The 23,867-nt window shown below is 47.4% G+C and overlaps 1 protein-coding gene and 1 long non-coding RNA gene across 15 annotated transcripts in view; one reads left to right on the top strand and one right to left on the bottom strand.

Annotated features, from left to right (window-relative positions):
- Nucleotides 1-776: 776 nt before the first annotated feature.
- Nucleotides 777-23,867, bottom strand: part of USP40 (ubiquitin specific peptidase 40) — an 89,476-nt gene continuing 66,385 nt past the window's right edge. For 8 of the 14 annotated variants that reach the window (XM_040450639.1, XM_040450628.1, XM_040450626.1 and 5 more), the window contains 10 exons: nt 22,663-22,727; nt 20,841-20,915; nt 18,058-18,184; nt 15,935-16,029; nt 14,508-14,623; nt 9,909-9,974; nt 7,342-7,552; nt 7,110-7,205; nt 3,237-3,331; nt 777-1,729 (listed from right to left, as the gene is read on the bottom strand). In XM_040450639.1, the coding sequence (XP_040306573.1) occupies nt 1,618-1,729; nt 3,237-3,331; nt 7,110-7,205; nt 7,342-7,552; nt 9,909-9,974; nt 14,508-14,623; nt 15,935-16,029; nt 18,058-18,184; nt 20,841-20,915; nt 22,663-22,727 (1,058 nt within the window). In that variant the 3' untranslated portion in view covers nt 777-1,617. The other 6 variants (XM_040450629.1, XM_040450630.1, XM_040450631.1 and 3 more) reach the window with 6 other exon arrangements.
- LOC121014405 (uncharacterized) lies at nt 9,294-18,279 on the top strand. Its single transcript, XR_005783199.1, has 3 exons — nt 9,294-10,147; nt 17,582-17,690; nt 18,027-18,279. It is a non-coding gene; the product is annotated as an uncharacterized LOC121014405 (long non-coding RNA).

Below are 23,867 nucleotides of genomic sequence, written 5' to 3'. Positions count from 1 at the left end.
CCCTTCGTGTTTTTTTACCCCGGCCGCCGTCCCCCCCCCCCCCCCCCCCCGGGGCCCCACTCCACCCCCATGTGGAAGGATGGACACAAGGCAGGCAGGCTCACCGCGGGCCCACGAAGGCACCGTCTGGCGAGGGCTCGGGCTTCTCCACAGCCAAGCTCTTTAGTTATTACGTCACCATTTTATGACCTTACCACGAAGGGACCGACCACGGAGCTCGTGTGAACGGAACAGCTTCTACGCCGAGGGGTGGGCTTCCAGCCACGGCCCCCCTCGCGTCTAGCGTCGGTGGCCGCACAAGGTGCATCCGTGGAGCCCGTCTACACCCTCAGGCAGATCCAGCCCCTGGGGCCCGAGAGCAGCCTGCGGTCCAGGTCTGGCTTCTCACGGCGCCACCGCTTTAGTCCAAACGGGGATGCGACCCGGGGCCTGACGCCAGACACGTGCACGGAGGCCCAGGTCTCCCACGGCGACTGGGACCGTGCTAGGAGCGGGGCAGGGCCAGGCCGCTCGGAAGCAGCCAGCTCTGTGGACACACGGCTCATGCCGCGGCTGGGACGCTGGCCCGCACCTGTCCTCCCGCCACCGAGTGCGGTGTCGGCAGCGGCGGGGAGGGGAGGCGATGGCCTCGAGACAAGAGCTGCCGCAAAGCCTCATCTGAGGTAAGAGAGCATGTTACCTTCTCGGGAACCCTGCTCCGGCCCAACTGGAATCTGCGTGCACCATCCCAGTGTCCTGGTCAGTGGGCTCGGGGACAGATGTAGGTCTGTCACAGATACCGCTGAGGTCTTTATTAGCCAAGCTTAATTAGGAGGAACAGAATCCTGGTTTAGGTTTTCTGTTTTGAGGACACTCGGGACCGTCAGCCCACGCCAGGCCCGTCTGCCGCGGCCGGGCTTCCGGACACACAGGGGCTCCGGCGTTCGCAGCAGCAGCAGCGAGAAGGCTCTGATCACGGACGACACGGGGCGGAGGGCACCTCAGGGCTGCCGAGCTGCCACCGGTGTGGCCACACCCGAGGCTTCCTTCTCTTCAGCAGCGTCCACCGAGCCTGAGAGGCCACCCTGTCTCCTCATCCTGGAAAGAGAGCTAACGCTTTAGAATTGGTTTTAACTCCGGTCAAAGGGGGGATCACATGCCGCGTGGGGGCCAGAAACACCCTTTGTGTCCCAGCGTGAGCCTGGCCGGCCCGTCGGCGTGAGCTGAGCTGTCAGAATTCTCGTGGACGTGGGGGCAACCTCGTCTGAACCGTGAAGACAGAAGAACGTGAGTGCTTCAGACGGCGGACCCGTCGGAAGGTAGCGACGTGCCGCTTTATCCGTGCCTGCAGTTAACGGGGAACGGGTGAACTTTCTCATACAGATGGCAGCCGGGGTCAGGTGTGGTACAGCTCGGCCACGTGATAAAGCGCCCTTGTCTGGCTGGGGATGGAACGTCCCTCTGCCCGTGATAAACGGAGGGTCTGGAATCCCATCCACAGGAGGCGGAAAACCACATGCGTGCGCGCACGGCCGCACCCGGTGAGCTGTGGGGGGAGCAGCGCGCCCACGCCCACCACCCGCCAGTACCGGCACCGCTGGGGTGCGGAGGCCACGGGGACGTCGCTGGCTGCCCGCACTATCTGAAACTCCCGACGTGGATGGAAAGAGACGCTTCTGGTGCACGGGGCCGGGCAGGCGTCTTGACACCAGAGAAGACGTCACTGCTCTGCACACGGAGGGTTTCTTGGCTGCGGGAGACAGGAGAGGCTGTCATAGACTCATGGTCGTGGACACCACAGGCCTCACCGGGTTGGGGGATTTGGAATGACTCTGAGATTCATTCCAGCTTTTTAAAAAAAAAAAACTTTAGATGTTTATTTTTGAGAGAAAGAAAGAGAGAGTGCAAGCGGGGGAGGGGCGGAGAGAAAAGAAGACACAGAATCCAAAGCAGGCTCCCGGCCCGGAGCTGTCAGCAAAGAGCCTGATGCAGGGCTTGACCCCACGAATCGTGAGATCATGACCTGAGCCGAAGCTTAACCAACTGGGCCACCCAGGCACCCCTGTTCCAACTTCTTAGGGTTAAGTTATGACGGGCCACAAGGACGCGTGTCTGCAATTTTGACAGGTATTTACAAACTGTTCAGTCGGAGGACCTCAATTTACGCCTCCCCTGCCCCCGCCTCGCCAACCCTATGTCAGGACAATGGGCTTTTGCACGTTGTCCACACAGCGGGTCAGACTTGGGGCCTTTTCCAATCTGCCAGATGAAAACGTCTCATGGCAGAGTGATCTTTACCTTTTGAATCAACGTGTTAAGCTCGACAGACGCAAGGATCTGAAACGTCCAGCCCCGTGGACTGCTGTGGGTGTGGTGGCAGAGTGACACTGCCTCCCGCTTGGCCCTCTCTTCCTTGTGGTTTGTTCCGGCCCCGCCGGGTGCCCCTGGCAGCATGCCTGACACATCGGTACCCAAGGTGGGGACGGGTAGGAGGAGGTGAAGAGTAGGAGGTGAGCAGGGGCTCGGGCAGGTGCGTTACGTCGAAGGCTGCGGCAGTAACTCGGGTAAGAAGCAATCAGAACAGGGAAAAGCCAGCTGAGGACTCAGACTTCAGGAGCCTGGAAGCAGGGAGCAGATCGGGAGGACCGTGGCGCCCCTGATAGGGCCTGCATGGGGGTGACACGGGGGTGAGAGCCCCATTCCGGCACATGGAGTCTCAAGTATCAATACTGATGGAACATTCCAGCAGATTCTGGTAAGTGTACCTGGTTTACGGGTGGGGGGAAGGGGATCGGGGGGAGAGGTGAGCTCCACGAAGAGGAAGGAGAGAGTCCACATTGGCAGAGTGGGGAGAGAGCGGGGAGGGCGCGGGGTTGGCGTGAACAGGGCGGTGCTGGATGAAGGGCAGTGAGCGGGCAGGCAGAGGCTGGAGCCGCTCTGTGACAGCGGTGCTCGTCTGTCCAGGAGACCCAGGGGTGCCGGCGTCTGGAGGAAAAGGCCCAGCAAGTGGCAGAGGGGAGGCGGGAGACCAGACCAGGGTGCGGGGGGAGGGTTTCCTCCTAGTGACTTGTTGCCCATGTCGCCCAGGCTGTGTCCCTGTTCCCGGAAAGCCTGTCAGGAGGTGACCAAAGGAGCATGTACAAGCATGGACAGTGGAGAAGGATCCCTGTCCGAGCCTCGATCAAGAGCACAGGTGGGAAGAGCTGCCATTCGGGCCTTCGAGGGGACGCTGCCCGCGTGAGAGAAACTGGCCGTACCTTTTCTGTTTTCCCAGAGCGAGCTGCTTCTGTGTCTCTTTTCCCAGGTCATCTCTGACGGTACTGAAATCTTCATCATCCTCAACCAGGAGATTCTACATTTCAAAATAATGAAGGAACAATGTTTTCGGATCTCTTCTTAGCCTACTTTTAAGGCGTATGCAAAAAAATACACCAACAGAAGGCTACCTGAACTGACGTAAATTAAACAACGAACGTAAGACATGCTGGTGCTGGAAATATGCTCTGCCAGCAGTGGAAATGCTGCGCCGGCCTCTTGAGCACACAGCCCCACCGACGGCCGGCACAGGGGCTCGGACAGAGGACGACATAGGCACAGGGTCCTCCCCGGCCAGGAGCACAGCTGTTTCAGAAATCCTGTCACAGCGGCCACCTGCACACCTCCACAGTGACACCGTGGGCGTCTGTTAACTCTCCGGTGTCCCCAGATGCTGTCCTCATGTTCTCCCGAGGGACCAGACCTCTCCACTCCTGGCACGTGCCATCAGCTTCGTACGTGGACATCATTCACCATGAGCCCTGGCCCCCCCCCCCCCCCCCCCCCGGCTCAGCACATGGGACACGTCGCTTGTGCGACAGCACACGGCTCTGACGCTGAGCAGTGCAGTGCTCACAGGAACATGTGCGCCCCAAAATGGCCATTCTGACGCTCACCACCTGCCACCGTCTTGTGTGGCTACCACCTCCGTCGTGTGGCTTTGGGAGGGGCAGCTACGTGCTAAGATACTGAGGACACGCAGGAGGGTTTTGCTGCTTTTACAAGTAGCTCTCAGGTGAGAAAAAGTAACAAATACGATACGATTTCTGTTCCAGTAAGTGCTGCACGAGGAACCTTTATTCGGGTAAGTGGCGTATGATGTGCTTTTTAAAAACTGAGAAAAGCTGACTGCAAAGTAAGAGGAAATACAGAGGTAACGGGCCGATGTCCACGTCCTCAGAGCGGTACCTGCAAGACTGCAGGCGTGTGGCCCGAGACCCCTACTCCTACGGGGGGTCACGGGGAAAAACGGAGGTGAACATATACACGTGGACGGTGCCGGGTAGAGGAAAGAGCTGCTCAGTGACCGCTATTAACACCACTGACCTCTGACCACATTTGCACATTTGTTTTCCAAGGAAAACTCATATTCCGCCGCTGGCCCCCTGCCCGTCAGAGGCCAGTGCTCCGTGGAGGTGAGCCTGGTTGTTGCCGTCCTCCCTCCGCCCCGATTACTACCCAGGACTGTGGCCCTCTGGGACCCTCCGCACTTTACAGGGTTTTACATTTCCTGTAAATGACCACTTTGTGACTTTGTTTTCAACCCTAAGTAATTGGAGGTCTGTCCGCGTTGACGTACGTCGCCCTGATTTACGGATTTTAACTGCCGTGTTCTAGATCACCACGTTAATACCTTTCTTCGTTTTATCTGTCCCCTTTCTGAGGATCACTGAAGTTCTTCCGACCTATGCTGAGGTGAGCCCTCCGCACGTCTCCTCACTCGTGTGTGAGCGGATTCAGGTTGTGTCTAGGAATGGCCGGGGTTTGCTATGCACAAGCATCGTCCTGCCCGGCGTGGACTTGTCTCCGGTGCCAGCCCGCGTGCGCCCCTGCCAGAGGCGGCTGCTGCTTCACCTCAAAGGCCCTGCTTCCTGGCCAGTCTCCTCCCAAGAATGGGGCGGGGGGGGGGGTGTGTTCATCCTCGCCCCGGTCTCCCCTGTCGGGCTGTCTTTCTGTAACTGACTTACAGATGTCCTTCACATTCTGGACCATCATCCTTGTGACCGATCTTGTTCCTCTTTGTGGCTTGCCTTTTCACTGTCATTTCCTTTGATGAACTAAAATTTTTACTCTTTGTTTAGAGAGAGAGAGAATCTCAAGCAAGCTCCACGCTCAGTGCGGAGCTCAACCCCATGACCCTGGGATCGTGACTTGATTTCAGCTCAAGAGTCAGACGCTCAACTGACTGAGCCCCTCAGGTGCCCCTGTAATTTTTACTTTTAGTGCAGATTTATCCATCCTTTTCTTTTGGTCTGTGCTTTTTGTTTCTTATGTTGAGAAAATCCTTATGGCTTAGGTTAAGAAGGATTTCTTAAATCTTCTAAAGGTTGGAAATCACTGCCTTTCACATTTGAGTTTCCATATTGATGTATCTGGTGTGAGCAGAGCTGGATACAGATTTTCCGGGGCCTGAAGCTCAAATAAATTTGGGGACTCTATGAGAATTTCTCCTGTATGAATAACCCATTTTCCCAGTACCAGTTACTGAATAATCCGTTTTTAATGTCGTTTCAAGTGCCCCCCTCCTGCCTGCCCTTGTCACTTTGTACCTGGTGAGGTGAGCACCCGGACTGTGGTCTTTTATTTACTTATCTACTGTTGGTTTATTTTTGAGAGAGAGAGAAAGAGAATGAGTGGGGGAGGGACAGAGAGAGAGGAAGACAGAGCCTCTGAAGCGGGCTCCAGGCTCCTTGCTGTCAGCGCAAAGCCCGACGCGGGGCTCGAACTCACGAACCGTGAGATCGTGATCTAAGTTGGACACTCAACCAACCGAGCCACACAGGTGCCCCTGGACCGTGGTCTTTAAACAGCTCGGCTCTCTGCCCTGTGCTCCTGCTCGTGAGTTTATGTCTCTTACTGACCAGCACTAACTTCACAGACGTGGGAAGCATTCTGCTGTCTTTGTACTGTGAGGTGGAATATTGCTGTGTGTCTAACTGAAGCTTCAATACTGCTCAATGTTTTTGTGATCTCTGGAGAGGTCTTCGAAATCTTTTGCTTGGATGCATTCCCGGGTACCTTGTAGTTTTACGTATACCGACCTTGCAGTCTTTTGAACTCTCTTGATCTGAGGGTTTATCTGTACAGTCTCTTGAATCTCCTCTGTAGAACTGCACGTAACGGTTTCATGCTTTCCTTTTAGAATTTCCTTTATTTCTCTCGCAATTTTTTCTTTATTTACTGTTCTTTGGGAAGGGTCCCACTGTTTATTACAATGCTGAATGCAAGTGGTGGGTAAGGGAATACTGGTTCCTTGATGTGAAAATATCAGTCAGCAATTTAATCCTTAGTCAACTTAATATCTGGAAGTTAATTCTTAAATCAAGGATCGAAATGACTAATTCTTAACCTAGAAATATTACAGTGTGAAAAGTAGGTTTGTCCGAGGCAAGCCAGGTGGCTCTGTCACTTATGTAGGAACAGGACACCGGATGAAAGGTGGGAAGCTGTGAAGCTAATTCACCAGATGCAGACACAGTAGGGATTTGGTATCACGGTGCTCATTCGGGATGAAAAGAAAAGGAACAAAGTAGGAACGGAAGGAAAGGTCTTCCCCTAATACAGGAACCTACGAAAACCTACGGCAACGCACTGAACGACACAACTTCAAAAGCATTTTTTTCATGTGAGTTAAACCCAGATTAAGGTTTTGATACTGAGGTCCTACTGACCTCATAACGAGCTGCCCAGCTTTCTCTCTTCTGCTTCCCATTCTCTGAAACAATTTCTAGAAGACGGGATTATCTGAGCCTTGAAGAACTGATACAGGGGCGCCTGGGTGGCGCAGTCAGTTAAGCGTCCGACTTCAGCCAGGTCACGATCTCGCGGTCCGGGTGTTCGAGCCCCGTGTCGGGCTCTGGGCTGATGGCTCAGAGCCTGGAGCCTGTTTCCAATTCTGTGTCTCCCTCTCTCTCTGCCCCTCCCCCGTTCATGCTCTGTCTCTCTCTGTCCCAAAAATAAATAAACGTTGAAAAAAAAATTTTTTTTAAAAAAATTAAAAAATAAATAAATAAAAGAACTGATACAACTTCTCTATAAGATCACTTGATCTTGGTGTTTTACTGAAGTGGTACATTTGCTGTTAAGTAACTTACCTTGATACCAACAGTGTCTCCATCTTTCAAGTAATAAGGTGCTCCCTGCAAATTATCTTGCTTTTTCTTCTTCTTCCTCTTGGTAATTTGCTGGTTCTATAGAGAAATCAAGCATCTTGAATAAAGAAAAGTCAATCTCAGGTTCTAAGTTCCCTATCTGTGGGAAAGCGCACGTGGCCTAGTGACTACACCGGCGAGGCCCAGGCTCTCTGAGAAAGGCCCACAACTTTACCCAGCTGGAGACTGGAAGCCACTCGAACTTTTCGGGGAAGTACTTGGCGATTTCAGTTTTCTCCACGGGAAGAGAGCAGAAGTGGGCGATGCGCTGCCTCAAGGAGCCGGCGGTCCAGCCGCAGGCGGTGTCCCACACCAAGTCCACGTGCGGGGCGTATGCCCTCTTGCCGGGGATGCGCATCTGTGTTCTCAGCACCACGTCGTGAGGCCTGCGCCAGAAAACAGTCGAGTGTCAGACTGAACAAAGTGAGAATGCAGTAACCATGGGGGAGCGTGACGGGCGAAGCCTCCCCGCCCACTCTCCTGGCTTTTCCCAAGACCCTCTGATACTCTTCCCTACTCTGACTTCCTTCGGTGCTGATCTGGCCCCGAGCGGGGCGAAGCTCCCACGCCGAGCCGGGCCAGTGTGCCGAGGTCGCCAGACAGAGCGATGGAACAGGTGCACGAAGGCTGAGCTGCTGCGGGGCGGCCAGGGAGAAGCAAGCAAAGGCTTGGCGCGGGGAAGAGGGGCCCAGGGAGACAAACGCAGAAGGATGGGAGGAGCTGGGCGTGTGGGGTGGTACGGGACATGGGGTTCCAGCTGGAAGGTGGGGAGGGGAGAAGCGGGCACAACTGCTGGGCGTTTAGGGTGCTGAGACCATGTGGGATTTTAAGTGACACGTTTCTGTTGTGTGGGTGCTTTCACCAAAAGAAGGGGTGACATGATGGGGGAACAACTGGGTGCAGGTGTGGGACTCTGGGGGCTGGTCAAGGACAGGGAGCCGCCAGGGAGGGGGTCCAAGCAAGTGCACAGCCTGGTCTGTAAAGGGACATGTACCACTTACAACAGATGTGACCAAGGGTCAGTGTCACTGAGAAAGCACTCACAAACCACTTTTTCATATGACCCCGTTATGAAATCACACAAAATATATGAATTAATTCACACTCACAAAATGCAAATGGCTTATAATTACAAGCCTTTGAGAAATACCCAGTCTTACCAGCAAAGAACTGAAGCAAATGAGAGAAGACAACCATTTCTCATTTATCAGTTTAGCAAACATTCAAACCAACACTGAATACTTGCAACTGAGGGCAAAGTAAGTAATACTACTCATAGACACTGCCTGTGGGAACAGCAATTGGTGTAACTCACCCGGAAAGGACCCTAACTTTTAAGAAGTGTAAAATATCCATACCATCTGATCCAGAAATCCCCCTCCAGGGAACTACTCCTGGTCATATGGTTGGTATTAAGAATGCACTGTTACGGGCGCCTGGGTGGCTCAGTCGGTTAAGCTTCTGACTTTGCTCAGGTTGTGATCTCACAGTTTGTGAGTTTGAGCCCCGCGTTGGGCTCTGTGCTGACAGCTTGGAGCCTGCTTCGGATTCTGTGTCTCCCTCTCTCTCTGCCCCTCCCACTCTCTCAAAAATAACCATTAAAGGGGCGCCTGGGTGGCGCAGTCGGTTAAGCGTCCGACTTCAGCCAGGTCACAATCTCGCAGTCCATGAGTTCGAGCCCTGCGTCGGGCTCTGGGCTGATGGCTCAGAGCCTGGAGCCCGTTTCCGATTCTGTGTCTCCCTCTCTCTCTGCCCCTCCCCCGTTCATGCTCTGTCTCTCTCTGTCCCAAAAATAAATAAACGTTGAAAAAAAATTTTAAAAATAACCGTTAAAAAAAAAAGGATGCACTTTTATAAACGCAGAGGGGTTAAATGAAAGTCCTGTCGATGGAGGGCTCCTGGTTACTACACAGCAGGATGAACAGCAGGAATGGCGTTCCCATCACATCAGGTAGAAGCAACCTATTTTATGATACTGATAGAAGGTCTTATAAAATATTTTATATTTTTTAATTTATTTGAGAGAGAGCGAGCGGGGGAGGGGCAGAGAGAGAATCCCGAGCAGGCTCCACACTGTCAGGACAGAGCCCCACGTGGGGCTCGAACTCACAAACTGTGAGATCGTGACCTGAGCCGAAACCAAGAGTTGGACACTTAACCGACTAGCCACCCAGGTGCCCCTAAAAGACTTTCTTGTAATGAGAAAAGAAATAGGAAGGTTGATTACAGACCCCTTAGGGGTGTTTCTTTATTCAATAATTAGTGACCATGACGCAGGCACTGTTCTAGGTACTGCGGCAAGAGCAGTGACCAAAACACAAAGGATGTGTTCTCACAAGGCTTACATCCCAGCAGTGGGAGACCAGTAACACATAATTCGGTACGTATATGTCAGGCACTATGAAGACGAAAAAGTAGGGTGGGGGGGGGCAGTGACAGGTGCTGTGCTAAGTCAGTCTGACAACAGACTACCTCAGTGCACTGGTGAGAGCTGGGAATGAGCAGCTTCCTACACTTTGAGATCATTACGGAGTCAGTATGCATTTGTGACTCACTGTTTTCATGGAAAACTGAGTTCTAAATTCCAGACACCAGACATACAGACATATTTGCAGAACACAATCTGGTTTAAGCTGCCATGCTACTCAAGCAGTGGGAAAAAACCCTTCACTACTGATCACATTAAGTTTTTCAGGAAACTACCCACCTGATGAGACATGTACATGGAATAGGATGGCTTACCCCAAGTTTTCTTCCTTCTGAAGGGGCTCTAGACAGATCTCCGTTTTCCTTCCCAGTTTATACTCCCTGATAAATGAAACAAAATACTATTGAGTGACATTTAAGTTTTTAGATTTTTGGGGGGAAAATTCTAAGTTTTCTCTTGAGCAAAAGAATATACTAAATAAGAACACTCGATATTTGAGAGGCAACTATGAACAAATGGATGCCAACAAACTGGACAGGCTGGAAAACAATGGGTAAGTCTTGGAACATACTAGACTTAGTATGCACTAAATAGAAAATCTGAACAGACCAACTACTAGCATGGGAACTGAATCAGAAAAGTCCAGGACCAGATGGTTTTACTGGTGTGTGTGTGTTTTTATTTTTCAATGTTTATTTTTGAGAGAGAGAGAGAGAGAGTGCAAGCATGAGTTGGGGAGGAGCAGAGAGAGGGAGGGAGACACAGTAGGCTCCACACTGTCAGCACAGAGCCCACCGCAGGGCTCAAACCCACGAACTGCAGGATCATGACCTGAGCCAAAGTAGGATGCTTAACCGACTGAGCCACACAAGCGCCCCACACTGGTTAATTCTAATAAACATTTCAAGAATTAATACCAATCCTCTTCAAGCTCTTTCAAAAAACAGAATAGGGAACACTTGTAAATTTCTATTATGAGGCCAGCCTTACCCTGATACAAAACCTGACTTAGCAAACCAAATTCAACAGTACATTAAAAGAATCCTACACCATGACCAAGGAGAATTTATTGCAGGGATGGAAGAGTGATTCAATATCTGCAAATCAATCAATGTGATACAGTAACAAAACTAAGGGTACATATCTCATCATCTCAATAGAGGAAGAAAGAGTATTTGACCAAAATTCTACATCCTTTCCTGATAAATATTCTCAATACAATGAGTAGAGACAAAATGCAACTTGACATAATAAAGGCCATATATGACAAGCTCACAGCTAACATGCTGAGTGGTGAAGTCTGCAAGCCCTTCCTCTACCATCAGGAGTAAGAAGACGCCTGCTCTCGGTGCCCTCGTTCAGCACAGGCCTGGAAGTCCTTCCGAGAGCAATGAACCACGGAGTAGAAAAGGCATTCAAATCAAAAAGAAGTAAGTAAAACTGTCTCCAGTTACAGATGACATATTATATATAGGAAACCCTAAACACCAAAGAACTATTAAAATAAATGAATTCAGTAAAGTCTCAGGATCCAAAGTCAGTATACACAAATCATTTAATGTTTTACACACTAACAGTGAACTATCAGGAAGACTAATTAAAACAGTCCCATTTACGAGCATTGAAAAGAATAAAATACGCAGGAAGAGATTTTAACCCAGGAGGCAAAAGATCGATATGCTGAAGACACTGATGACAGAAACTCTCTGAAGAAACAAGTAAGTGGAAAAGAAATCCCACGTTTGTGAATCGGAAGAATATTGTTAAAATGTCCACAATCACCCGGAGATATCTATAGACTCGATGCAATCTCTATCGAAATTTCAATGGCATTTTTCACCGAAACAGAAAACCAATTCTAAAATCTGTATGGAACTGCAAAAGATCCCAAAGAGCCAAAGCAATCTTGAGAAAGAACAAAGCTGGAGACATCACCCTTCCTGATTTCAAACTACAGTAACCAAAACAATATGGTTTTGCCATAAAAACAGACACAAAGACCAATGGAGAAGAACAGAGACCTCAGCAGTGAACCCATGCACGTACGGCCCATGAGTTTACAACAAAGGAGCCAAGACTCCGCACTGGGGAGAGGAGAGTCTCTTCAACAGACGGTGCTGGGAAAACCGGACAGCCACGTGCAAAAGAACGGAACTGATCGCTCTCTTACGCTGCACACAAAAATCTGCTCAAAAACTCTTCCTTGGAAGCCAAGCGGCCTTGCTCGCTTTCTGCCGCCACCTTGAGGGGAAAAGCAGGCCGTGGTGAAGCCGAGCGGCAGCTGCCCCGGAAGCGGTGCGCCGGCCGCGGGCGGCAAGATGCGGGCCGCTGTCTGCTCTGTGCCACGGACAGCTACTGGCACAGCTGGAGCCTCGCATGCCCCTGCGGCCGGGCGCAGCGGGGCGACATCAGCCCTGTCCTGTTACACCGAGGGCGGTGTGGTCCCGTGCACAAGTGACTATGGTCGGTGATCTGGGAACAGCGGAGCCTGCAGCACTTAAGGACAGTCGATTCCTGTGCGTGAACTGGGCCCGAGGCGATGCACATCATCTCAGTGTCTTACGTGGTCCCAGAAGATCGGTTTCACTACATCAGTGGCAGTTTATTTTGTGGACGTGATAGACCCACAACTCTCATCGGTGGCCATTTACGTTCACTTCAGTGCCATCCACTACTGCCAGACCCGGGCTGCTGGAAGGTCAGAGTAATGCCAGATGCGTGCCTTCAACTCAGACCGCGTTCGTCACGGTGGATCCCGCGTTGTCTTCAGTAGACAGTCGCTTTGGTAGCCCCAGTGAGAGCTCCACGCCACCGCACCTCCGTCAGACCTGACCGCCCTTCCCGCATTACCGGTGTATTAAAATGACTGAATACGAACATTAAGCACCCCACGAACCTGGGCTGATGGAGAGACTGTAGAGAAAATGAAAAAAAGATCCACGGGGGCACATCTTGGGTGGGGGGTGGGGGGAGCATGGAGGAGGGAAATGACTAATGAAGCTAATTAAGAGAATTAAGAGGAGAATTCAAATCTGCTTTCTACTCTCATTAACAATTAGCAGGGCACTGGCCAGCGTCTGTACCCTGTGTTTTACCTTAACAACATTCTACTTACTCTTGGTATATTTAAGCGTTGTAAGGAAATGTGTTTCAATCAAAACCGAACATGAGATAAAGGAAAGAGATGTGGCGTTTGCAACACTCTATCTATCGCAAACGCTTTTGTTGTGTCTCTGTAAAACACAGCGTACGTATGCATGTAAGTGTTCTCGTCCTAATGTTGCTACTTCCATGGCAAAGAAGAAAAAAAAAAAAGAATGGAAAAAAAATTGGAAAAAAATCAGGCTTATAGCAGCTACTGTGTAGAAATTTCCCCCTACTTCTAATTTGCTGAAACAAGAAAAAAATCTTTTATTTGTGATATTTTCAGAGACATGTGCTCTAATATGGTGTATTTATATAATACAAACTTAAAAAAAAAAGCAACTCAAAATGGATTAAAGACTTGAATGAAAGGCCACAAACCACAGAACTCCTAGAAGAAAACACAGGAGGTAGGCTCCCTGACATTGGCCTTGGCGATGACTTTTTTGGATTTGGTACCGATACCAAAAGGAAAAGCCAAGAAAAGCAAAAATAAGTGGGACTGACTGCATCAAATTAAAAAGCTTTTGCACAGCAAAGGAAACCATCAGTCAATGAAAAAGCAACCTATGAAATGGGTGAAAATACCTGCAAATCATCTATGTGATAAAGGGTTAACAAAGAACCCAGAAAGCTCAAAAGCAAGAAACCTCCGAAACAGTCCAGTAAAAAAATGGGCAGAGGAACCGAATAGACACTTTCCTGAAGAAGATCTACAGGTGGCCAAAAGGCACGTGAAAAGGTGAACATCACTCCTCATCAAGGAAATACAAATCGCAACCACCCTGAGATGCCACCTCCCACTGGCATCAGGAAGACGAGATAAGTGCTGGCGAGGGTGTGGAGAAAAGGGAGCCCTGTGCACTGTTGGTGGGAATGTAAATTCGTGAAGCCAGTTTTCTGGAGGTTCCTCAAAAAATTAAAAATAGAATTGCCAATATGACCTAGCACTTCTGGGTATGCACGGAAAGGAAAACAAAATCTCCAATAGGTACTATTCATAGCAGCATTATTCACAACAGCCAGGATTTGGAAACACCTAAGTGTCCATCACAGACAATGACGTGGCGTCTATACGCGTAAGCGACAGACTATCATTCGGCCATGGGAAAGAAGGACAGCCTATCGTCTGTGACAACATGGATGGACCTTGAGGACATTATGCGAGTAACGTGGAATGAGTGAGACCGAGAAAGATAAATCCTGTACGATCTCACAAATATGTGGAATCTGAAAAGGCCGGACTCCTAGGAACAGAGAGTACGTGACGGTTTCTAGGGCTGCAGGAAAAGAGGAGATGCTGATCACAGAGTCCAAATGTCCGGGAGGAAGACAAGTGAGGTCTGAGGCTCTAACGTACAGCCCAGCTCTTCCCGTTCACAGTGCTGTATCCCATATTTGAAAGTTGCTAGGAGAGCAGATCTTGAATGTTCTTACCATGAAAAAGAAATGGTAATTATGCGATGCGATGCGATGCAGGTGTTCGCTAACGCTATGGTGGCAATCATTCTAAATTTACACAGTGCTAACATGTCAATTATATCTCAATAAAGCTTGAAAAAAACCTCAAAATTCTGTTCACGGTAGCTGAAGCACAGTAAAACCACACAAAGCTACATTTATGCTTAATGTGGCAAACTAAAGGCCCAGAGTTTCTGCTTCAAAGCGTCTACCTGACAACAGGCTACCTGCCTTCTCCCCCGGCCTCTCACCACCTGGTACCGCAGCGGTGGAGGAAATGGAAGACAGAGTATCGAGGGGGAACCTACTTGAGTTGCTGCAGGTTGGTCCGTAAAAGCCTGCTGGGGCGCTTACTTTCCAAGGTCCAGGCTCTAAGGAAGGCTGGGGACGGGATGACGAAATCAGAGGAGGACAAGGTCATGGCCTAGAAAAGAAACAAGACGTTTCTCCAATGGTGTGAAAAAGCACTCCCGCAACATGTATTGTTTTGGACGAAACTGAAGCCCTACACAATGTCATCTGAGGGAAAGAGTATCTCGCATAATGATAAAATCTATCAAAAAAAAAAAAAATCTCAGGGATATCGCTTGAATGAAATCAGTCCAGTTACTGTTGTATTCCTCTCTAGGGAAACCAGCTTGTGGGATAAGTGAATTTTCTATTGAGCCATAAGCTCCTTTTAAATCATGTTTTAGAAAATGAAACTTAGAAATTAATTTCTATGAGTATAACTCACAAGAGCTCCAATGAAAGCAAGGGGTTCATCATCCGCTTTCTTTACCGTTAACGTAGTTCTTCAGAGTTTCCTCAGTCAGTGAAAGAACTTGAATTTGAAATGTTTCGGAATCTTTGGATGCAACTGCTAGGCCTCAACTTCTGCACTAATTTTGCAGGGGCTGAGAACTATTTATAGATTTAGGTTGTAGTATATAAAATGGCCAGTATTCATTTTTTATCTAAAAACCGCAATTTTGTATCTCTCAATCCAATATAAGACAAAAAAGTCTCCCCTCCTGTCCCTCATGGGAATAAGACCGTTTGCTGCTTCTGAGGAAGGTTATTTCATACACCGAGGACACAACAGGAAAGTCAAGCTCAGCCACTGATACTCAATTGGACACCCCGATTTTTTTTTTTTAAGAGAAAGGGATGCCCAGTAACAGTGGGATGCTTCTTAAGCATTTTGTGTTGTTTTCAATCCAGCCTTTCCATTTGGACCGAATGCCCTTTCTCTACTAATGTTAATACAGAAGAAAATGATACAGTATCCAGTTTGACACCCTACCATAAAGCTGATGTCTGGACCTGGGAGACAGATAACACGTCTTTTAACGGACAACGCTTGACACATGGATCACGATGATACAAAAACAATGTAAATAAAGGGGTAAAGTGAATGCTTTACAGATGTTTCAATAAATCATGTTTCCTTACAGACATCAAAATGAACATATGCTGCAAGCCACTGAGGACAAATTGAAATGAAAGCACACAGCATGCCTGTCAGAGTGGGGGGAAATGAAAGGCACCAGGCCAGTGGCAGAAACAAACACCAGGGGCCGTCTGAGCCATATGCGTGAGTCGCCTGTTGGGTACTTACCACTGAACATGGCATATAACACATGCCATATCAGAACAGACTGTAAGTGAGGCAAAAGGAAATAGAAGAAGATATTAATATCTCACTGGAAGAAGCCACGCCACCACTAACGTGCGCCACGGGAGCAAGTCTGACCTGGGACTTCAGCTCCAGCAAGGTGGCCTCTTCCGAGATCTCGAGGTCCCCCACGTGGCGGAGGGAAGCCTCTGCATACAGGTCACCTGGAGCGCCTACGAGGGACAGAGCTGGAGGTTAGAGAGGAGCTTTGCCGTGTGTTCGCTTCCTATTTCTGAAATACACGCCATGTTTTGATATTACAAACAGGGTTAGTATAGCTCCATTCAAGAAAGTATGAATCTGAGTTCCTCGAATTGGGTCCCTGGGGACTTGGGAAGGGAGGAGGCCACGCCTGGTACACTGGCAGGGAGGGAGGATGCGGTGGGCACAATGCCACGGTTCTCTCACTGCAGTGGGTTTGAGGAGTCTCACGCTTGTGATGTCCTCCTAGAATATTCTTCTCCACATTTTCTCCTTCCTCAGAGAGGACTTTACTAGTAGGATCCTCAGCCCTTACCATTTTACCTTCTTGTTTCTCTCGTGACACTTACCCCAACACATTTTGTCTGTTTTCTTGTGTGTATGGCTTTCCTACTCTGTCTCCCCAAGACGATGGTCATTTTCCACAGAGAGCAGGCTTTCTCCATCTACCCTGTTGGTCTTCCCAGTGTCTGGGATTGGTGGACGCCACATAGTAAATGGCCAGTAAATGTTTACTGACTAAAATTTCCTTGACAGTAAGAAGGACTTTCTACATTTGTTTTAAAAAGGCAAAACCAAAATGTTCTCTTATCTAAAACTCTAGATACAAAAGTTGGTAACTAAATTTAAAACTCATTTTTGCTTTGTTGATTGCTGGGCACAGTGCTAATACACAGTAAGATATCAGATTAAGTAAATTAAGTAAAAAAGCTCTTTGTGAGTGGTTCTTCTGTCTTAAGTACACCATGAGCTGATGCCACCAGAAGATACTTTTAGGAAACTCTCAGGAACGAAAACATATTTCCCATATATTGTGATATAGAAGGACTATCAAAAAATGAACTCTTTTGGGGGCGCCTGGGTGGTTGAGCATCCGACCGGCTCAGATCATGATGTCACGGTTCTGGAGTTTGAGCCCTGAGTTGGGTGCTGTGCTGACAGCTTGCAGTCTGGAGCCTGCTTCAGATTCTGGGCCCCTCTCTCTCTCTCTCTCTCTCTCTCTCTCTGCCCCTCCCCCACTCGTATTCCATCTCTCTCAAACATAAACATTCAAAAAAAAAAAAAACAACTTTTTTCTTTACTTTCATGGAGAAAGACACTGCTTTTTAAGTTTGTATCCAATTCTCTATGTAATTAATATTCTACCACCAAAGCATTTTTAGAATTAGTGCGTATGTAATATAACCCAAACAAACAAAAAAACTTCATGCCAATTTCAGAGATAATTCAACATGAAGTATTTTATTGCTCCTTACGTATAATCCTGACTTCAGAGTAAGGAGACAACAACGTGACTCATCTGTGTTCATTTCAGTACTGAGGCTTTAAAAGGTAAAAAGAAATATTAAGTGTGTAATACCCCAAGGCACTAGAACCACTAAATAATGAAGTAAAACACAACAAAAGGAAAAAAATATGTAAAGTGTTGGTCCTACCATAAATATATTCTTTATTTAGCTACAAGGAAAACTAACTTGTGTTTTCTCTGTAATGAAGTGAAAATCTTTTTACGACACATTCCAGCTCTCTGCTAGTGACCTCTTGCTCATCACGATGTGCGCGCTCAATTCTGTCCGTGGAGAACAACTTAGAGTAAAACAGCGTTCGCGCTCCGGCTTCTCAGAAGTCAGAGGTGAGGGGCGGGGACCTGGCGGGGGAGGCAGGAAGGAGGGAGCCAGCAGGTGTGGTCTCTGCCGTGGGGGCTGCGAAGGAGCCCCTGCGGGGACTAAAGACTCAGTGTCCCAATCTGTTACAATAAATGGGCTAAATTCATGAGGATCTTGTGGGGTGAAAACATCTGATACACTGATTAATAAGGATAATAAGAGCCGGCACTTTACAGGGGTTACAAAGCACTGTAGGAAAATAGGACAGTGTTATCGTGGCAGGAGTTATGGAATAAACGGGTTTCGATTTTCAGCCTTACGCTGAAGACACACACTTCCTTTGTCACTTTACTTTTCTTTAGCACACACTGGCTGCCACTGTTCTGTTCTCACCTTGGGTGGAAGTAGCTGTCCAGACCCCACTTGGAGAAGGGGTACCGTCCACCTGGTCCTGATGACTCTTCCAATGACCGGAGGGACCCCCAGGCTGGTACCACCAGATGGGCACCTTCAGGAAACCCTGAAGAATGGAGCATTTCTAACTTCTGTGACGTACATGCATGGAGTGAATTTCTACTTCCACAGAGAGAAATATCTTGATAACAGAAAACGTTCCTGAATGTATTACTTTTCTTTTTAGATTACTAACTGCCATACGCTACATCTGTTTATTGTTTTTACAATCAAAAGTTTAAGATCGGGGCTCTTGGGTGGCTCAGCTGGTTAAGCACCAGACTCTTGATTTAGGCTCAGGTCGTGATCTTGTGGTTTGTGAGATCGGGCCCTGCGTCAGGCTCTGTGCCATCAGCGCAGAGCCTGCTTGCAATTCTCTCTCTTCCTTGCCCCTCTCCTGCTCTCTCCCAAAATAAATTAAAAAAAAAAAAGTTTAAAGTCATAAAAATTAGTCTTTGGGATGGATGACTGGGATCCAGTGTTCTTTGCTTTGAAGTATCTTAGTAGATACACTTACTTGTAGTATCTTACCACAATAAATGACAAGTATAAACAAGATAACAAAATATTTAACAGAATAAACTGTACAAATATTTTCAGGCATTGTAAGAGCTCCACTAGTACAATGCACCTGTTAGAAGCAGTTTTCACTCATTAAAATTCCTAAAGGAACTTTATAAAGAAGGAAGAACCTATTGCTCTAAGTTGGGATTCCTATATACAAACTACAGGAAATAAAGCTGATATATTAGCCCACGTACACAAAGCCACAGATGCAAACTGTTTATGGTGGCAAAAACCACAAACCGGTTACATTATGGTAGGCCATAACCTTTGACAAAGTGATTTCAGTTCTAGGAACTTATCCCGTAGATACATGCGTGCAAATGGCACATATGCGATATTTTTTGCAGTGTTATTTATATCAACAAGAGACTGGAAACCACCTAAAACCTTGAAAAGAGACTGGTTGGATAAACCACGGTACCTCCACACAATGGACTATATTACATAGCCATCAAACAATGAAGTAGCTGTATGTATACTAACGTTATATATGGAGATAAAATATTCATGAAGAAAGGGAGGTACAGAAAAAGAATTGCAGATGATCTTTTGTGTAAAGAAAAACATGCATGTACACAAACATGTATGTATGTGCTACGTATATACACATACACACGTGTGTGCATATGTGTGCATTAAAAAGTATATACTTCTGGAAGGATACAGTGGAAACTGGTTGCCTACAGAGGGAGGGCACTGACCAGCTGGAGGGCAGGAGGGATGCTTACTTTTCCTGGCCCCGCTTTTTATACACCTTAAATTTTGTATTATGAATATTACCCATTAAAAAGTTCACTTTAAAGGTCATGGAATAAAACAGAATTCTAAGAAGTGATGCAGACGAATAAGGTGTGTGCTGATAGGAGATCCTCAGGATACAGTAAGTGAATAAAAACAAAAACCAAGTGTAAAACAATGCAAAGAATACGACCCCCTTCACGTAAACGTTAGAAGGGAACACACATATCCTTCTGTACCATTTTGCATACAAACAGGCATCAGTTTTTTCTTGGAAGGATATGCAAGGGAAAGTAAATTCATTCTCTCTCTGGGGAGAAAAATATGGGAAAACCTTTTTCATTTTATGGCCTTCCATGGTATTTGAATTTTCTAATCATAACCAAATGGTTATCTCAGTGCTGGAATCTGGGATCATTTTTTTTAAACTTTTGCCTTTACATGTGTCCACATTAAAAATAACCAAATAGGGGCGCCTGGGTGGCTTGGTCGGTTAAGCGTCCGACTTCAGCTCAGGTCATGATCTCACGGTCCGTGAGTTCAAGCCCTGCGTCGGGCTCTGTGCTGACAGCTCAGAGCCTGGAGCCTGTTTCGGATTCTGTGTCTCCCTCTCTCTCTCTGCTCCTCCCCTGTTCATGCTCTGTCTCTCTCTGTCTCAAAAAAATAAATAAACGTTAAAAAAAAATTAAAAAAAAAACACAAATAAATAATGGTCTTAAAAAGCGGTAATACGGGGGCACCTGGGTGGCTCAGTCAGTTGAGCATCTGACTTTGGCTCAGGTCACGATCTCACGGTTTGTGAGTTCAAGGCCCACCTGGGGCTCGCTGCTGTCAGTGCAGAGCCCGCCTCAGATTCTCTGTCCTCCTCTTTCTGCCCCTCCACTTGCACTAACATTAAAAAAAAAAAAAAGTGGTAACATGCAGTGTTTATTTAAGAGCTCTCAGATGTGGCTGATTAGGGATGTCAATGTGGTGCAGCTTTCTGGGAAAACAACGTGGCAAGATACAGACAGTGTCTAGTCTGTAAAAGTTCGTACCTTCTGACTTGCTGATTTTGACTCTGGAACAATTTTAAGGAGGATTTGTATTTAAGTATTAAAAAATTTAAAACGGCAATATATATGAATTAAACCATGGTAAGGCATACACTGGCTATGATGATTATTTTTGGATTTTGTAGTCAGGTTAAAAAATGAAATATGAGAAGTAGGAAATAACATTGTATACAAACTGATTTTATAAGAGGGAAATCTATAAAGATGTAGAATCTGGCAGCTGTCTGATTAGAGAACTTACCCCAAACCTTATCATTCTCTTCATGATGGGTCGTATTTCCCCACGATGAGAATATACCATCTTTGTAATCTGAAAGCAGTACCTGTGATTTATAAAATGTCAATTCAGAAGCGAAATCTTACCGGAAGAGGAAGTTTTCCTTCAATTAAAAGCAAGGTATCTCCAGAGCATATCGTAAGTTCTTTCAGGGATGCGTCCTGGGGAAAGAAATTCCTTTATGAGTTCTGACAGCAACAGAGATTAGGTTCTTCTCTTTACACCAGATGCCTCTACTACCCATTCAAGAAAGAAAGAAACAGTAAGGCAGCTATGGGGGAAGACAGGAAATAAACTGAGACTGTCAAGCAGCGTATCATCACGTATTAAATTATCGGGTATGAACCGGAGGTATCATAAAAGATTAGGGGAGGGGGGAGGTGGACAGAATGAGAAAGGATGAGAGCCTGAGCTACACAGGATGAAATTCTAGTTAAGCCTAAAGGATGGGTTTGATTTGGAAAAAGCTGGAGGAAACGAGAGAAGGAATTCTCCTGAGAAGAAAAAGGTTACGGTAGAGGTTACGTCAAGAATCCAAGAAGAGCCGAGAGATGGGCCGACCAGTGTCAGTTGGAGAGGGAACTGATCAGAGGGCGGGGGGGGGGGGGGGTGTCACAGGTGGAAGGGCTGTGAACTAGAAATAAAGGAGTTTTTAGGTGCTTTGAAAAAAGGCACTCAAGTTTTCTGAGAAGGGTGTTTAAAGACCAGTCTGGCTGCCACAGAACGACATACTGAAGTGGGGGACACCTGACTTGGGGAAGCCGGTTGGTGTAATTTAGGTAAGAGGCCAAAAAAGAAGAAAAAAACTTGGCCCAGGCAGCCAGTGGTGGGAAGAATCAGGAAGGAGTGGAGGAGTTGAGAGGTCTCCGAAGGCCAAGACCAAATACGGAGGAGGCAGGTAAGCAGGGGAGGCGCCACTGTGGGCTGAAGACACCAGGCTGGGAAACAGCAGGTCTGGGAGGAGGAGCCAGTCATGAGGACACTGAGATGGCTTTTAGACGAACCGATACCGATGTGGGAATTAACAGAGAAGAAAACGCAGAGACCACATGACCAGATACGCTCTCTGACATCCGAACCGTGTGTCCCCAAGATTCTCTGAGGTCCACTTCTTACTCTGGGCAGTCAGATTCCTGGCCAAGACTCAGAGGGACCTCTCTGTGCAGACTCGCTCAGCCCTGCACAGCGAAGAGTATTCCGGTGGGAGGGCCCCAGTCCACCTGCTTGAGTCAACCTTCTGATGATGTTCAATGCCACCACCTGTTACTGAACCGAGAGCACGCAGAGGCAGACTGCGGGAAGAGTGGCTGGTCACAAATGCCTAAGCTTTCTCACAGAGCTTCATCTTGGGGCTCCTTAGAGCCATGGTTTGATGCTACCTGAATCGGCAAGAAGACGGCTGACCAGATTCCAACTAGCCTGTGATAACACTGTTTCTAAGGCTACCGGAAGAGTCTGGATGGATCCTGAGATGCAGTTTTGATCAAAGCCCAAGTGACCGGCTGGGAAGATGAATTCTGCCATCGTTAACGTTCAGAGCAACGGAGATTAAAATATTCAGGTTTCCAAATTCAGAGTGTAGCTTCGCATTCTTTCACCGGCTCACATGTTTTCTGTTCTCTGAAGTTCTCTGTCTCTCAATGGGGAACTATTATTTCTAGGGACAAACTCTCTGAAGTCAAAAGAGGACTAACACAGCTGTTAGAAACATTCCCACGAGGCTGAGATTTTCCCTCTGTGTCAAAAGCCCACAGTAAAGAAGTAAAAGTAGACCCATGTACAGATTTTTGTGTCCTAAAAAAGATTACAGTTTTCTCTCGAATGTATTCATGAGGGGGGTAGGTATCCTGCATGAAACACAAAATAAACAATCATTTTAAAGAACAAAATGTGTATAAATAGTCTTACTTCTTCACATAAAGGCTCTCCTGCTTCATAGCACCAATCCATTTTCCGTAAATGCCATGTGTCTCCTGTGAAGGAATCAAAATCAGTATGAAAAAAAAGATGAGTATATTTTCAGAGTTTGTCAACGATGTCCCTTTTGGCTAAATGAACATCAAATGAGATCTGGTCTACTAACTACTAACTAACTTTTAAAGTAAATGATCTCTTCCAGCCATGAAAAAAATTAAGTTGTTCCTCCAGTCTGGTTAATTTGCTCTCCACCCCACTAAGATCTGCATACTTGTGAACAGAAATAATGCTTGCTGTGACTACACAATATTTACATTATACCTGTATTACTTACATGTCCACACCCATCACACACAAGTACACATATATGTACACATATACCCAAGTACAGAATCTCTTCTAAAATCATTATGAAGTTGTTTTATTTCATGGTCTTGGTTGAAAGTATATGCTCGTGTCTCTTAGCAACTGATAACATGCACAAACTATTCCCATCCAGTTATCAGTTAATCTAACAAAAAAAGTGTTTTTGAAATAGCATTTTAATGAAGTTGTTGTAAATGAACCCTTAAAAATGTAAAATATTCTTTAATTAGATTACTGGCTCTCGATATGCTTCCTATATTGAGATGAAATGGGAAATTCTTTGAGGAGGAGAGGGAAGCTGAATAGAGCAAGAGCTGGAAATCCTGGTTATGAAAAAACAAACAAACGCACCAGCCATGTCTTGTGAAGAGTGAGCCACGCCACCCACCCAGAGAAGCTGCAGCCAAAGGAGGAAACCTGGATCGCCTACTTCACCTGCACAGGCCACAGGTTTGAGTCCTTACAATACTGTTCTTTGCAGACCCTCTCCTGCCATTAGTTCTAGTTTTAAATACAGTAAGAATTACAGCAATATTTAACTTGATCTAAGTGTGTTTTAAAAACAACAAGCAAACACCACCAGGAAGCTGAAAGTGAACACCATTACTTCCAAGCATAACCCGGAAGGAAGAACTCGGGTTCTGTGGGCAGAGAGGCCCAGCTACTTGCCATGTGACTCTGAGTAAACCCTGCAGCCAGTCTCAGCCTCTGTCTGTCACCTGTGAGACGGGCACTGTTCCTGCACAGGAGTGTAAGCTCCGAGGACAGGGCCCCTTGTGCAGGCCCGTCAGCTTCCCTCCCGGCTACCGGAACCACAGGTTACCCTCCGG

The sequence above is a fragment of the Herpailurus yagouaroundi genome, unplaced genomic scaffold (genome assembly GCF_014898765.1).
Source record: "Herpailurus yagouaroundi ecotype Mexico unplaced genomic scaffold, PumYag 202, whole genome shotgun sequence".
In the NCBI taxonomy this organism is placed as follows: Eukaryota; Metazoa; Chordata; class Mammalia; order Carnivora; family Felidae; genus Herpailurus; species Herpailurus yagouaroundi.
The sequence above is the reverse complement of the archived record's forward strand: the minus strand, read 5'-3'. Positions and strand labels throughout refer to the sequence as shown.